The sequence below is a fragment of the Oncorhynchus nerka genome, linkage group LG9b, assembly GCF_034236695.1.
Source record: "Oncorhynchus nerka isolate Pitt River linkage group LG9b, Oner_Uvic_2.0, whole genome shotgun sequence".
In the NCBI taxonomy this organism is placed as follows: domain Eukaryota; kingdom Metazoa; phylum Chordata; class Actinopteri; order Salmoniformes; family Salmonidae; genus Oncorhynchus; species Oncorhynchus nerka.
Genome location: NC_088424.1, coordinates 17,769,311 through 17,787,585, shown reverse-complemented (window position 1 = coordinate 17,787,585; position 18,275 = coordinate 17,769,311). Strand labels below are relative to the sequence as shown.

Below are 18,275 nucleotides of genomic sequence, written 5' to 3'. Positions count from 1 at the left end.
ATTGACTAAAATGATTAAAATGATACAGTACTGCTGGGGTAGGCTAGCTGCGTTGTTGACACTACCCTAATCAAGTCGTACCGTTGAGTGTGAAGTTTCTACAATGCTGCTTTTCGGGAGCTAGCTGGCTAGCTAGCAGTGTTGGTTACGTTACGTTGCGTTAGGAGAACGACAATAGCTGGCTAGCTAACCTAGAAAATCGCTCTAGACTACACAATTATCTTTGAACAAAGACGGCTATGTAGCTAGCTATGTAGCTAGCTACGATCAAACAAATCACACCGTTGGGACTGTAATGAAATGAAATGAAAATGTGATACTACCTGTGGAGCGAAGCGGAATGCGACCGGAATGCGAAAGTTCTATTCAGTAGGCGTTAGCTGGCTATTGGCTAGCTAGGAGTGTCTCCTACGTTAAGGACGACAAAATAGCTGGCTAGCTAACCTCGGTGAATTAAGATAATCACTAAGACTACACACTCTAAACTACACAATTATCTTGGATACGAAGACAGCAAAGACAACTATGTAGCTAGCTAATACTACACTAATCAAGTCGTTCAGTTGAGTGTGATAGTTACTACAGTGCTACGGTAGCCGGTGAACGTATGCTAGCTGGCTAGCTGCTAGGCAGATAGGAGGACGACGAAATACGATAATAACGCAATTATCACTCTAAGACTCCATACTCTAAGCTACACAATTATCTTGGATACGAAGACAGCAAAGACAACTATGTAGCTAGCTAACACTACACTAATCAAGTCGTTCAGTTGAGTGTGATAGTTACTACAGTGCTACGGTAGACGGTGAACGTGTTGGGCAGATAGGAGACGACGAAATACGATAATTACGCAATTATCTTTGATACAACGACGACTATGTAGCTAGCTAAGAAGAAATTGCTAAGATTAGACAAATCAGACCGTTGTACTATAATGAAATGAAATGAAATGTAATGAAAAAGTTATACAACCTGCAGACCGAAGCGCGGATGCGTTCCCATGCACATGGACCCTGTATATAGCAATGTTGTTTTCCACTCCATATCAAATAAAATTGTATTTGTCGCGTGCCGAATACAACAGGTATAGACATTACAGTGAAATGCTTACTTACAAGCCCTTCACCAACAACGCAGTTAAGAAAATACCTAAAACAAAGTAAGAGATAAGAGTAACAATTAAAGAGCAGCAGTAAATAACAATAGCGGGGCTATATACAGGGGGTACTGGTACAGAGTCAATGTGTCAATGTGCGGGGCCACCGGTGTTGAGGTAATATGTACAGTGGGGCAAACAAGTATTTAGTCAGCCACCAATTGTGCAAGTTCACCCACTTAAAAAGATGAGGCCTGTAATTTTCATCATAGGTACACTTCAACTCTGACAGACAAAATGAGAAGAAAACAAAATCCAGAAAATCACATTGTAGGATTTTTAATGAATTTATTTGCAAATTATGGTGGAAAATAAGTATTTGGTCAATAACAAATGTTTATCTCAATACTTTGTTATATACCCTTTGTTGTCAATGACAGAGGTCAAACGTTTTATGTAAGTCTTCACAAGGTTCACACACTGTTGCTGGTATTTTGGCCCATTCCTCCATGCAGATCTCCTCTAGAGCAGTGATGTTTTGGGGCTGTTGCTGGGCAACGCGGCAACTTTCAACTCCCTCCAAAGATTTTCTATGGGGTTGAGATCTGGAGACTGGCTAGACCTCTCCAGGACCTTGAAATGCTTCTTACGAAGCCACTCCTTCTTTGCCTGGGCGGTGTGCCCCATTCATTCTTTCCTTTAATCGGATCAGTCGTCCTGGTCCCTTTGCAGAAAAACAGCCCCAAAGCATGATGTTTCCACCCCCATGCTTCACAGTAGGTATGGTGTTCTTTGGATACAACTCAGCATTCTTTGTCCTCCAAACACAACGAGTTGAGTTTTTACCAAAAAGTTATATTTTGGTTTCATCTGACCAGATGACATTCTCCCAATCTTCTTCTGGATCATCCAAATGCTCTGGCCTGGCAGCAACAACTCTTTGGTCTTGGCCATAGTGGAGTTTGGAATGTGACTGTTTGAGGTTGTGGACAGGTGAGAGCTGTCAAAGGACTCTCGTTTTCTACTCATTATTCACAGTTTCACTTTTTGTATTTTATACCTATATTTCTACTCCCTGTATATAGCCATGCTATTTTCTACTCCTCATATATAGCCATGTTATTTTCTACTCCTCATATATAGCCATGTTATTTTCTACTCCCTGTATATAGCCATGTTATTTTCTACACCCTATATATAGCCATGTTATTTTCTACTCCCTATATATAGCCATGTTATTTTCTACTCCCTATATATAGCCATGTTATTTCTACTCCCTATATATAGCCATGTTATTTCTACTCCCTATATATAGCCATGTCATTTTCTACTCCCTGTATATAGCCATGTCATTTTCTACTCCCTATATATAGCCATGTTATTTTCTACTCCCTGTATATAGCCATGTTATTTTCTACTCCCTATATATAGCCATGTTATTTCTACTCCTCATATATAGCCATGTTATTTTCTACTCCCTATATATAGCCATGTTATTTTCTACTCCCTGTATATAGCCATGTTATTTTCTACTCCCTATATATAGCCATGTTATTTTCTACTCCCTACATATAGCCATGTTATTTCTACTCCCTATATATAGCCATGTTATGTTCTACTCCCTGTACATAGCCATGTCATTTTCTACTCCCTGTACATAGCCATGTCATTTTCTACTCCCAGTACATAGCCATGTCGTTTTCTACTCCCTGTACATAGCCATGTCATTTTCTACTCCCAGTACATAGCCATGTTATTGTCTACTCCCAGTACATAGCCATGTCAATTTCTACTCCCAGTACATAGCCATGTCGTTTTCTACTCCCAGTACATAGCCATGTCGTTTTCTACTCCCAGTACATAGCCATGTCGTTTTCTACTCCCAGTACATAGCCATGTCGTTTTCTACTCCCAGTACATAGCCATGTCTGTATATTGTACTCCCTGTATATAGCCATGTCGTTTTCTACTCCCTGTATATAGCCATGTCGTTTTCTACTCCCTGTATATAGCCATGTCGTTTTCTACTCCCTGTATATAGCCATGTCGTTTTCTACTCCCTATATATAGCCATGTCGTTTTCTACTCCCTATACATAGCCATGTTATTTCTACTCCCTGTACATAGCCATGTTATTGTCTACTCCCAGTACATAGCCATGACGTTTTCTACTCCCTATATATAGCCATGTTATGTTCTACTCCCTATATATAGCCATGTTATGTTCTACTCCCTATACATAGCCATGTTATTTCTACTCCCTGTACATAGCCATGTTATTGTCTACTCCCAGTACATAGCCATGTCGTTTTCTACTCCCTGTATATAGCCATGTCGTTTCTACTCCCTGTATATAGCCATGTCATTTTCTACTCCCTATATATAGCCATGTCATTTTCTACTCCCTATATATAGCCATGTCATGTTCTACTCCCTATATATAGCCATGTTATGTTCTACTCCCAGTACATAGCCATGTCGTTTTCTACTCCCTGTATATAGCCATGTCGTTTCTACTCCCTGTACATAGCCATGTTATTGTCTACTCCCAGTACATAGCCATGTCGTTTTCTACTCCCTGTATATAGCCATGTCGTTTCTACTCCCTGTATATAGCCATGTCATTTTCTACTCCCTATATATAGCCATGTCATTTTCTACTCCCTATATATAGCCATGTTATGTTCTACTCCCTATATATAGCCATGTTATGTTCTACTCCCTGTATATAGCCATGTTATGTTCTACTCCCTGTATATAGCCATGTTATGTTCTACTCCCTATATATAGCCATGTTATGTTCTACTCCCTGTATATAGCCATGTTATGTTCTACTCCCTGTATATAGCCATGTCGTTTCTACTCCCTGTACATAGCCATGTTATTGTCTACTCCCAGTACATAGCCATGTCGTTTTCTACTCCCTGTATATAGCCATGTCGTTTCTACTCCCTGTATATAGCCATGTCATTTTCTACTCCCTATATATAGCCATGTCATTTTCTACTCCCTATATATAGCCATGTTATGTTCTACTCCTCATATATAGCCATGTTATTTTCTACTCCCTGTATATAGCCATGTTATTTTCTACACCCTATATATAGCCATGTTATTTTCTACTCCCTATATATAGCCATGTTATTTTCTACTCCCTACATATAGCCATGTTATTTCTACTCCCTATATATAGCCATGTTATGTTCTACTCCCTGTACATAGCCATGTCATTTTCTACTCCCTGTACATAGCCATGTCATTTTCTACTCCCAGTACATAGCCATGTCGTTTTCTACTCCCTGTACATAGCCATGTCATTTTCTACTCCCAGTACATAGCCATGTCGTTGTCTACTCCCAGTACATAGCCATGTCGTTTTCTACTCCCAGTACATAGCCATGTCGTTTTCTACTCCCAGTACATAGCCATGTCGTTTTCTACTCCCAGTACATAGCCATGTCGTTTTCTACTCCCAGTACATAGCCATGTCGTTTTCTACTCCCAGTACATAGCCATGTCGTTTTCTACTCCCTGTATATAGCCATGTCGTTTTCTACTCCCTGTATATAGCCATGTCGTTTTCTACTCCCTGTATATAGCCATGTCGTTTTCTACTCCCTGTATATAGCCATGTCGTTTTCTACTCCCTATATATAGCCATGTCGTTTTCTACTCCCTATACATAGCCATGTTATTTCTACTCCCTGTACATAGCCATGTTATTGTCTACTCCCAGTACATAGCCATGTCGTTTTCTACTCCCTATATATAGCCATGTTATGTTCTACTCCCTATATATAGCCATGTTATGTTCTACTCCCTATACATAGCCATGTTATTTCTACTCCCTGTATATAGCCATGTCGTTTCTACTCCCTGTATATAGCCATGTCATTTTCTACTCCCTATATATAGCCATGTTATGTTCTACTCCCTGTATATAGCCATGTTATGTTCTACTCCCTGTATATAGCCATGTTATGTTCTACACCCTATATATAGCCATGTCATGTTCTACTCCCTATATATAGCCATGTCGTTTTCTACTCCCTGTATATAGCCATGTTATTTTCTACTCCTGTATATAGCCATGTTGTTTTCTACTCCCTGTATATAGCCATGTCGTTTTCTACTCCCTGTATATAGCCATGTCATTTTCTACTCCCTATATATAGCCATGTCGTTTTCTACTCCCTGTATATAGCCATGTCGATTTCTACTCCCTATATATAGCCATGTTATTTCTACTCCCTGTACATAGCCATGTCATTGTCTACTCCCAGTACATAGCCAATTCGTTTTCTACTCCCTGTATATAGCCATGTCGTTTTCTACTCCCTGTATATAGCCATGTCGTTTTCTACTCCCTGTATATAGCCATGTCGTTTTCTACTCCCTGTATATAGCCATGTCTTTTTCTACTCCCTATATATAGCCATGTCGTTTTCTACTCCCTGTATATAGCCATGTTATTTCTATGTCATAGCCATGTCATTGTCTACTCCCAGTACATAGCCAATTCGTTTTCTACTCCCTGTATATAGCCATGTCATTTTCTACTCCCTATATATAGCCATGTCATGTTCTACTCCCTGTATATAGCCATGTTATTTCTACTCCCTATATATAGCCATGTTATTTCTACTCCCTATACATAGCCATGTTATGTTCTACTCCCTATATATAGCCATGTTATGTTCTACTCCCTGTATATAGCCATGTTATGTTCTACTCCCTATATATAGCCATGTTATTTTCTACTCCCTGTATATAGCCATGTTATTTCTACTCCCTATATATAGCCATGTTATTTCTACTCCCTATACATAGCCATGTTATGTTCTACTCCCTATATATAGCCATGTTATGTTCTACTCCCTATATATAGCCATGTTATGTTCTACTCCCTATATATAGCCATGTTATGTTCTACTCCCTATATATAGCCATGTTATTTCCTACTCCCTCTATATAGCCATGTTATTTCCTACTCCCTATATATAGCCATGTTATTTTCTACTCCCGGTACATAGCCATGTTATTTTCTACTCCTATATATAGCCATGTTATTTTCTACTCCCTATATATAGCCATGTTATGTTTTCTACTCTATATATAGCCATGTTATTTCTACTCCGGTACATAGCCATGTTATTTCTACTCCTGTACATAGCCATGTTATTTTCTACTCCCTGTATATAGCCATGTTATTTTCTACTCCCTGTATATAGCCATGTTATTTTCTACTCCCTGTATATAGCCATGTTATTTTACTCCCTATATATAGCCACGTTTTCTACTCCGTATATATAGCCATGTTATTTTCTACTCCCTATATATAGCCATGTTATTTCTACTCCCTATATATAGCCATGTTATTTCTACTCCTCATATATAGCCATGTTATTTTCTACTCCCTATATATAGCCATGTTATTTTCTACCCTGTATATAGCCATGTTATTTTCTACTCCTATATATAGCCATGTTATTTTCTACTCCCTACATATAGCCATGTTATTTCTACTCCTATATATAGCCATGTTATGTTCTACTCCCTGTACATAGCCATGTCATTTTCTACTCCCTGTACATAGCCATGTCATTTTCTACTCCCAGTACATAGCCATGTCGTTTTCTACTCCCTGTACATAGCCATGTCATTTTCTACTCCCAGTACATAGCCATGTTATTGTCTACTCCCAGTACATAGCCATGTCAATTTCTACTCCCAGTACATAGCCATGTCGTTTTCTACTCCCAGTACATAGCCATGTCGTTTTCTACTCCCAGTACATAGCCATGTCGTTTTCTACTCCCAGTACATAGCCATGTCGTTTTCTACTCCCAGTACATAGCCATGTCGTTTTCTACTCCCTGTATATAGCCATGTCGTTTTCTACTCCCTGTATATAGCCATGTCGTTTTCTACTCCCTGTATATAGCCATGTCGTTTTCTACTCCCTGTATATAGCCATGTCGTTTTCTACTCCTATATATAGCCATGTCGTTTTTACTCCCTATACATAGCCATGTTATTTCTACTCCCTGTACATAGCCATGTTATTGTCTACTCCCAGTACATAGCCATGACGTTTTCTACTCCTATATATAGCCATGTTATGTTCTACTCCCTATATATAGCCATGTTATGTTCTACTCCTATACATAGCCATGTTATTTCTACTCCCTGTACATAGCCATGTTATTGTCTACTCCCAGTACATAGCCATGTCGTTTTCTACTCCTGTATATAGCCATGTCGTTTTCTACTCCCTGTATATAGCCATGTCATTTTCTACTCCTATATATAGCCATGTCATTTTCTACTCCCTATATATAGCCATGTCATGTTCTACTCCCTATATATAGCCATGTTATGTTCTACTCCCAGTACATAGCCATGTCGTTTTCTACTCCCTGTATATAGCCATGTCGTTTCTACTCCCTGTACATAGCCATGTTATTGTCTACTCCCAGTACATAGCCATGTCGTTTTCTACTCCCTGTATATAGCCATGTGTTTCTACTCCTGTATATAGCCATGTCATTTTCTACTCCCTATATATAGCCATGTCATTTTCTACTCCCTATATATAGCCATGTTATGTTCTACTCCCTGTATATAGCCATGTTATGTTCTACTCCCTGTATATAGCCATGTTATGTTCTACTCCCTATATATAGCCATGTTATGTTCTACTCCCTGTATATAGCCATTTTATGTTCTACTCCCTGTATATAGCCATGTCGTTTCTACTCCTGTACATAGCCATGTTATTGTCTACTCCCAGTACATAGCCATGTCGTTTTCTACTCCCTGTATATAGCCATGTCGTTTCTACTCCCTGTATATAGCCATGTCATTTTCTACTCCCTATATATAGCCATGTCATTTTCTACTCCCTATATATAGCCATGTTATGTTCTACTCCTCATATATAGCCATGTTATTTTCTACTCCCTGTATATAGCCATGTTATTTTCTACACCCTATATATAGCCATGTTATTTTCTACTCCCTATATATAGCCATGTTATTTTCTACTCCCTACATATAGCCATGTTATTTCTACTCCCTATATATAGCCATGTTATGTTCTACTCCCTGTACATAGCCATGTCATTTTCTACTCCCTGTACATAGCCATGTCATTTTCTACTCCCAGTACATAGCCATGTCGTTTTCTACTCCCTGTACATAGCCATGTCATTTTCTACTCCCAGTACATAGCCATGTCGTTGTCTACTCCCAGTACATAGCCATGTCGTTTTCTACTCCCAGTACATAGCCATGTCGTTTTCTACTCCCAGTACATAGCCATGTCGTTTTCTACTCCCAGTACATAGCCATGTCGTTTTCTACTCCCAGTACATAGCCATGTCGTTTTCTACTCCCAGTACATAGCCATGTCGTTTTCTACTCCCTGTATATAGCCATGTCGTTTTCTACTCCCTGTATATAGCCATGTCGTTTTCTACTCCCTGTATATAGCCATGTCGTTTTCTACTCCCTGTATATAGCCATGTCGTTTTCTACTCCCTATATATAGCCATGTCGTTTTCTACTCCCTATACATAGCCATGTTATTTCTACTCCCTGTACATAGCCATGTTATTGTCTTCCCAGTACATAGCCCGTTTTCTACTCCCTATATATAGCCATGTTATGTTCTACTCCCTATATATAGCCATGTTATGTTCTACTCCCTATACATAGCCATGTTATTTCTACTCCCTGTATATAGCCATGTCGTTTCTACTCCCTATATATAGCCATGTCATTTTCTACTCCCTATATATAGCCATGTTATGTTCTACTCCCTGTATATAGCCATGTTATGTTCTACTCCCTGTATATAGCCATGTTATGTTCTACTCCTATATATAGCCATGTTATGTTCACTCCTGTATATAGCCATGTTATGTTCTACTCCCTGTATATAGCCATGTCGTTTCTACTCCCTGTACATAGCCATGTTATTGTCTACTCCCAGTACATAGCCATGTCGTTTTCTACTCCCTGTATATAGCCATGTCGTTTCTACTCCCTGTATATAGCCATGTCATTTTCTACTCCCTATATATAGCCATGTCATTTTCTACTCCCTATATATAGCCATGTTATGTTCTACTCCCTGTATATAGCCATGTTATGTTCTACTCCCTGTATATAGCCATGTTATGTTCTACACCCTATATATAGCCATGTCATGTTCTACTCCCTATATATAGCCATGTCGTTTTCTACTCCCTGTATATAGCCATGTCGTTTTCTACTCCCTGTATATAGCCATGTCGTTTTCTACTCCCTGTATATAGCCATGTCATTTTCTACTCCCTATATATAGCCATGTCGTTTTCTACTCCCTGTATATAGCCATGTCGATTTCTACTCCCTATATATAGCCATGTTATTTCTACTCCCTGTACATAGCCATGTCATTGTCTACTCCCAGTACATAGCCAATTCGTTTTCTACTCCCTGTATATAGCCATGTCGTTTTCTACTCCCTGTATATAGCCATGTCGTTTTCTACTCCCTGTATATAGCCATGTCGTTTTCTACTCCCTGTATATAGCCATGTCTTTTTCTACTCCCTATATATAGCCATGTCGTTTTCTACTCCCTGTATATAGCCATGTTATTTCTACTCCCGGTGCATAGCCATGTCATTGTCTACTCCCAGTACATAGCCAATTCGTTTTCTACTCCCTGTATATAGCCATGTCATTTTCTACTCCCTATATATAGCCATGTCATGTTCTACTCCCTGTATATAGCCATGTTATTTCTACTCCCTATATATAGCCATGTTATTTCTACTCCCTATACATAGCCATGTTATGTTCTACTCCCTATATATAGCCATGTTATGTTCTACTCCCTGTATATAGCCATGTTATGTTCTACTCCCTATATATAGCCATGTTATTTTCTACTCCCTGTATATAGCCATGTTATTTCTACTCCCTATATATAGCCATGTTATTTCTACTCCCTATACATAGCCATGTTATGTTCTACTCCCTATATATAGCCATGTTATGTTCTACTCCCTATATATAGCCATGTTAGCCTATATATAGCCATGTTATTTCTACTCCTATATATAGCCATGTTATTTCCTACTCCTCTATATAGCCATGTTATTTCCTACTCCCTATATATAGCCATGTTATTTTCTACTCCCGGTACATAGCCATGTTATTTTCTACTCCTATATATAGCCATGTTATTTCTACTCCCATATATAGCCATGTCGTTTTCTACTCCCTATATATAGCCATGTTATTTCTACTCCCTGTACATAGCCATGTTATTTCTACTCCGTACATAGCCATGTTATTTTCTACTCCTGTATATAGCCATGTTATTTTCTACTCCTGTATATAGCCATGTTATTTTCTACTCCCTGTATATAGCCATGTTATTTTCTACTCCCTATATATAGCCATGCGTTTTCTACTCCCGTATATATAGCCATGTTATTTTCTACTCCCTATATATATAGCCATGTTATTTCTACTCCCTATATATAGCCATGTTATTTTCTACTCCCTATATATAGCCATGTTATTTCTACTCCTATATATAGCCATGTTATTTCTACTCCCTATATATAGCCATGTTATTTTCTACTCCCTATATATAGCCATGTTATTTCTATGTACATAGCCATGTTATTTCTACTCCCGGTACATAGCCATGTCGTTTTCTACTCCCAGTACATAGCCATGTCGTTTTCTACTCCCAGTACATAGCCATGTCGTTTTCTACTCCCAGTACATAGCCATGTCGTTTTCTACTCCCTGTATATAGCCATGTCGTTTTCTACTCCCTGTATATAGCCTGGTTTTCTACCCTGTATATAGCCATGTCGTTTTCTACTCCCTGTATATAGCCATGTCGTTTTCTACCCCTATATATAGCCATGTCGTTTTCTACTCCCTATACATAGCCATGTTATTTCTACTCCCTGTACATAGCCATGTTATTGTCTACTCCCAGTACATAGCCATGTCGTTTTCTACTCCCTATATATAGCCATGTTATGTTCTACTCCCTATACATAGCCATGTTATTTCTACTCCTGTACATAGCCATGTTATTGTCTACTCCCAGTACATAGCCATGTCGTTTTCTACTCCCTGTATATAGCCATAGCCTGTATATAGCCATGTCATTTTCTACTCCCTATATATAGCCATGTCATTTTCTACTCCCTATATATAGCCATGTTATGTTCTACTCCCTATATATAGCCATGTTATGTTCTACTCCCTATATATAGCCATGTCATGTTCTACTCCTCTATATAGCCATGTCATTTTCTACTCCCTATATATAGCCATGTCGTTTTCTACTCCTGTATATAGCCATGTCATGTTCTACTCCCTGTATATAGCCATGTTATGTTCTACTCCTGTATATAGCCATGTTATGTTCTACTCCCTATACATAGCCATGTCATTTTCTACTCCCTGTACATAGCCATGTCGTTTTCTACTCCCTATATATAGCCATGTTATTTTCTACTCCCTAAATATAGCCATGTTATTTCTACTCCCTAAATATAGCCATGTTATTTTCTACTCCCTGTATATAGCCATGTCGTTTTCTACTCCCTGTATATAGCCATGTCTTTTTCTACTCCCTATATATAGCCATGTCGTTTTCTACTCCCTGTATATAGCCATGTTATTTCTACTCCCGGTGCATAGCCATGTCATTGTCTACTCCCAGTACATAGCCAATTCGTTTTCTACTCCCTGTATATAGCCATGTCATTTTCTACTCCCTATATATAGCCATGTCATGTTCTACTCCCTGTATATAGCCATGTTATTTCTACTCCCTATATATAGCCATGTTATTTCTACTCCCTATACATAGCCATGTTATGTTCTACTCCCTATATATAGCCATGTTATGTTCTACTCCCTGTATATAGCCATGTTATGTTCTACTCCCTATATATAGCCATGTTATTTTCTACTCCCTGTATATAGCCATGTTATTTCTACTCCCTATATATAGCCATGTTATTTCTACTCCCTATACATAGCCATGTTATGTTCTACTCCCTATATATAGCCATGTTATGTTCTACTCCCTATATATAGCCATGTTATGCCTATATATAGCCATGTTATGTTCTACTCCCTATATATAGCCATGTTATTTCCTACTCCCTCTATATAGCCATGTTATTTCCTACTCCCTATATATAGCCATGTTATTTTCTACTCCCGGTACATAGCCATGTTATTTTCTACTCCCTATATATAGCCATGTTATTTTCTACTCCCTATATATAGCCATGTCGTTTTCTACTCCCTATATATAGCCATGTTATTTCTACTCCCGGTACATAGCCATGTTATTTCTACTCCCGGTACATAGCCATGTTATTTTCTACTCCCTGTATATAGCCATGTTATTTTCTACTCCCTGTATATAGCCATGTTATTTTCTACTCCCTATATATAGCCATGCCGTTTTCTACTCCGTATATATAGCCATGTTATTTTCTACTCCCTATATATAGCCATGTTATTTCTACTCCCTATATATAGCCATGTTATTTTCTACTCCCTATATATAGCCATGTTATTTCTACTCCCTATATATAGCCATGTTATTTCTACTCCCTATATATAGCCATGTTATTTTCTACTCCCTATATATAGCCATGTTATTTCTACTCCCGGTACATAGCCATGTTATTTCTACTCCCGGTACATAGCCATGTCGTTTTCTACTCCCGGTACATAGCCATGTCGTTTTCTACTCCCAGTACATAGCCATGTCGTTTTCTACTCCCAGTACATAGCCATGTCGTTTTCTACTCCCTGTATATAGCCATGTCGTTTTCTACTCCCTGTATATAGCCATGTCGTTTTCTACTCCCTGTATATAGCCATGTCGTTTTCTACTCCCTGTATATAGCCATGTCGTTTTCTACTCCCTATATATAGCCATGTCGTTTTCTACTCCCTATACATAGCCATGTTATTTCTACTCCCTGTACATAGCCATGTTATTGTCTACTCCCAGTACATAGCCATGTCGTTTTCTACTCCCTATATATAGCCATGTTATGTTCTACTCCCTATACATAGCCATGTTATTTCTACTCCCTGTACATAGCCATGTTATTGTCTACTCCCAGTACATAGCCATGTCGTTTTCTACTCCCTGTATATAGCCATGTCGTTTCTACTCCCTGTATATAGCCATGTCATTTTCTACTCCCTATATATAGCCATGTCATTTTCTACTCCCTATATATAGCCATGTTATGTTCTACTCCCTATATATAGCCATGTTATGTTCTACTCCCTATATATAGCCATGTCATGTTCTACTCCCTCTATATAGCCATGTCATTTTCTACTCCCTATATATAGCCATGTCGTTTTCTACTCCCTGTATATAGCCATGTCATGTTCTACTCCCTGTATATAGCCATGTTATGTTCTACTCCCTGTATATAGCCATGTTATGTTCTACTCCCTATACATAGCCATGTCATTTTCTACTCCCTGTACATAGCCATGTCGTTTTCTACTCCCTATATATAGCCATGTTATTTTCTACTCCCTAAATATAGCCATGTTATTTCTACTCCCTAAATATAGCCATGTTATTTCTACTCCCGGTACATAGCCATGTTATTTCTACTCCCTATACATAGCCATGTTATTTCTACTCCCTGTATATAGCCATGTCATTTTCTACTCCCTGTATATAGCCATGTTATTTCTACTCCCTATATATAGCCATGTTATGTTCTACTCCCTATATATAGCCATGTTATGTTCTACTCCCTATATATAGCCATGTTATGTTCTACTCCCTATATATAGCCATGTTATTTCTACTCCCTATATATAGCCATGTTATGTTCTACTCCCTGTATATAGCCATGTTATGTTCTACTCCCTATATATAGCCATGTTATGTTCTACTCCCTATATATAGCCATGTTATGTTCTACTCCCTATATATAGCCATGTTATGTTCTACTCCCTATATATAGCCATGTCGTTTTCTACTCCCTGTATATAGCCATGTCATGTTCTACTCCCTCTATATAGCCATGTCATGTTCTACTCCCTCTATATAGCCATGTCATTTTCTACTCCCTATATATAGCCATGTTATGTTCTACTCCCTATATATAGCCATGTCATGTTCTACTCCCTCTATATAGCCATGTCATGTTCTACTCCCTATATATAGCCATGTTATGTTCTACTCCCTCTATATAGCCATGTCATTTTCTACTCCCTATATATAGCCATGTTATGTTCTACTCCCTGTATATAGCCATGTCGTTTTCTACTCCCTCTATATAGCCATGTCATTTTCTACTCCCTATACATAGCCATGTTATGTTCTACACCCTATATATAGCCATGTCATTTTCTACTCCCTATATATAGCCATGTCGTTTTCTACTCCCTATATATAGCCATGTCGTTTTCTACTCCCTGTATATAGCCATGTTATTTCTACTCCCTATATATAGCCATGTTATTTCCTACTCCCTGTATATAGCCATGTTATTTTCTACTCCCTATATATAGCCATGTTATTTCTACTCCCGGTACATAGCCATGTTATTTCTACTCCCGGTACATAGCCATGTTATTTCTACTCCCTATATATAGCCATGTCGTTTTCTACTCCCTGTATATAGCCATGTCGTTTTCTACTCCCTATATATAGCCATGTTATTTTCTACTCCCTGTATATAGCCATGTTATTTTCTACTCCCTATATATAGCCATGTTTTTTCTACTCCCGGTACATAGCCATGTTATTTTCTACTCCCGGTACATAGCCATGTTATTTTCTACTCCCGGTACATAGCCATGTTATTTTCTACTCCCGGTACATAGCCATGTCGTTTTCTACTCATTATTCAGTGTCACTATTTGTATTTTATACCTCATCTTTAACTCTGCATTGTTGGAAAAGGACCAGTAAGTAAGCATTTCACTGTTTGTTTGTCTACACCGGTTGTCTACGCAGCGTGTGACGAATACATTTCATTTGACGAATCTCTCCTTTACAGCACAACACCTAGAGGAATACTAATGAGACAGGGAATACACCTCGACAGGGGCAGAGGTACACACTGTACTGCAATGGAATCCCTATGGGTCGTCACATAGGCCGCGTTGCCATACTGTATCTAGCAACGTATGGATAGGCGCGTCATGCAATGTACTGTAATTGCCCCGGAACGCAAGCATAAACTGCAAACCATAGACGGCAACACTTGATTCCATTAGGAATGGGAATCCTTCCAGAAATGTGTTAATGGTTTCTGTGGTGTTCTCAGATGTTAACTAATAGTTGATTAGAGTGTGGACCAAGCCTTTGTTTTCAGAACATCCCATCTACTTCCACCTGGGGATTATTTTCTTTTGTCGTTTGGATATAAACAACTCATTTCAATAATTCACTCTCCGTGCAGAATAGTGACTGATGGGATAACAGATGGGTTCAATCAAGGCATTCTTCAATGCTGGTTCAGTGGGTTCTTTACAGCACCCAGAGTTTTGGCACCAAAAAGTCAACTGCACAGGGCATTTTAAACAGACTACTTAAAACAATGTGGCACCTGCCTGAAGTTCAGATGTAAAGTGTACACTGCCAACATGGATGTCTGTATCCATGTGGAAGATTGGGAGGGCAGAGAAGTGTCTAAAAGCAGACAGAATACATTTTGCAGCAAGCACCACCTCCACGTAACTGGAGCAACCATCCATCTGCTCTGTGTCAGAGATGAAAAGCATTCTTGAACACTCTTATCTTGCCAAGCAAACAAATGTATTTCTCACCATTTAAATAAATGTTTCACAGCCATGAAAGCAACAACAATTTTTGTTTTGTTTGCATCCCAAATAGCACCAGATTCCCTACATATGCACTACTTTGACTAGAACCCTGTTGGCCCTGGTCACAAGTAGTACACTATATAGGAAGTAGGGTGCCATTTTTGTCAAATACACTGCTTTCCAGACCTTACCGTTTCCCTGTAATATTATTGTTGATTTTCCATCAGCATCTTGGCTCTCATTCACAAGCATGAAAGTATAACACACTGCTTCATGCGATCACAGCACTCATTAGCCAAAGCTAACCATGGGTTAGCATCACTTCTCTTCTATCGCCCATCTTTTCACACAACTGTAGTAAGAGCAAGGGACACACCACTTCGTCAATGAACGCCACACTTGATCATAACAAAGCAAATGGGGGCTGGGTCAGAGCAGGGCAGGGAGGCGAAGGCAGGGGGGCGCTGACTGCACCACCGCACGGTGGTCTGGGATAGTGGGATACTGACCCTGCTTCTCCAGAGGGGGCTGTTGCCAGACGAGCTCTGATCCAAACTCACAAGACCGGCGCACCACAGGACCTGGACCTGTGTTCCCATTCTCTACTGTGACTGGGGCCGGAGGACCCAGGACCTTCCTAGTTTTCCTCTTCAGAGAGAGGTGAGCAATGGGCCCTGCATGTGAGGGGAAAACCAGAACCTTAAATCCAGACTACGGCAACCACACAGAGCCAAAACAAAGGCACTACTGCACCCAGATGGAGGAAGGCCTCTCTGCAGTGTCTCTCAGCACAAGAGGCATCAGCGATATGGAGAGATGGAAAATACGGTCTTCGTCCCAAATGGTCCCCTATTACATTTATAGTGCACTACTTTTGACCAGGGCCCATAGGGTTCTGGTGAAAAGTAGTGAACTATACAGGGAATAGGGTGCCATTTGGGACGGACCCATGGATAACGGTCGCGGTAAGGGGCATGGAGAAAAGCAACTTATCTACACGGGCAGGCAGAACCACACTAATGGGAGGGGAGGGAGGGCGGGAGAGGGGAATGAAGGGAAGATGGAAAATGCTTTTCCTTCAGCCTTTTAAAAAGCCAGCACACATACACTGGGGAGCTGGTTTGTTTTGGCCTCAAAACAGGAGCGAAGAGGAAAACAGAGTCGTAACCGTCACACACAGGAAAGGATATCCTCCTCTTCAATAACACACCTAGCAGAGAGAGAGCAGGCCTAGAATACACTACAGTCAGTCAAGTCTGACACACACACACACACACACACACACCATGCCATGTTGTGACAACAAAACAGCTATGTGTGTAAGGTGATTGTCATGGAAACGCCTCTGAACACCAAGGACTGGTGAGAAAGTTACTCATGTGCTTGTTGGTATGAATGGACCTACAACAAGCTCTGGTCAACAGATATGCCTCTCTAAATTGTCTTCAGGGAGCTCCCACAGTTTGACATTTGTAGATCATAATAGGGCCAAATAGCTATGATGGTCTGTCTCCTAGTCCTAACTGTCTACGAGCGCTGTCCACCTGGCAGGGGGATGACTGTCTGTGCTGTCTCTGGTGGCATTTAAACTGTGTCAGCAGCATGAAAACAGACTAGCCACTGGAACAGTCTACACAAACAACAGTGGTACTTCATGGTGACAGCCCTCCAGTCCTATTTATTTTATATAGTTTATCTACATAGGGAGTAAATAGGCTACAACAATGACTTTTCACCATTTTGAATTGTTTATGTATTATGCACTGGCCATACAACTACCCTAGGGGGTTAACTAAGTCTAGAAGGTCACCTCTGTCAGGGGAAAGAGGCTAGCATGCAATTAATAGAGAGTAACACTGGAAGCGCAGGCTAGTGTTGTGGCTGCATGCCTTAGGGGTTGGAACAGGATGGGTGAGGGGTGATATCAACAGCACACACACCCACACCCACACCCTGGGGGTATCAAGTTAGAAAGCCAACAAGACAAACACACAGAGGTAGATAGATGTGTGTAGGTTATAGTTGAAGGGCGGTTTACCTGACTTACCGAGGTGCGTCTGGCCCATGACGTCTGCTAGCCGGCTGGCTGCCCCGCTCCCTCCACTCTGAGTGGAAGAGGAGGAGGTGGTGGAGGAGGTGGTGGAGCCGTGGATGGCTCGGCTGATCCAGTTCTCCATGTTGATGCTGCTCTGGCTGGAGGTGGGTGTGCCTTCACCCTGCATGGAGCCCTCGCCTCCGAGCCCGACGACGTGTCTGGAGAGAGGGGGGAGAAGAGCCGAGACGGAGAGGGGAATTAGAGAGGGGGGGGGGGGTCTACGACG

General features: G+C 40.1%; 1 protein-coding gene across 1 annotated transcript in view; it reads right to left on the bottom strand.

The window, feature by feature from the left end:
• The window catches only part of LOC115114359 (disco-interacting protein 2 homolog C-like), a 264,239-nt gene that overhangs the window by 77,829 nt on the left and 168,135 nt on the right, over positions 1-18,275 (bottom strand). Inside the window, 3 exon segments of the mRNA XM_065013382.1 lie at positions 16,464-16,628; positions 18,002-18,187; positions 18,190-18,207. Coding sequence (XP_064869454.1) covers positions 16,464-16,628; positions 18,002-18,187; positions 18,190-18,207 — 369 coding nt within the window.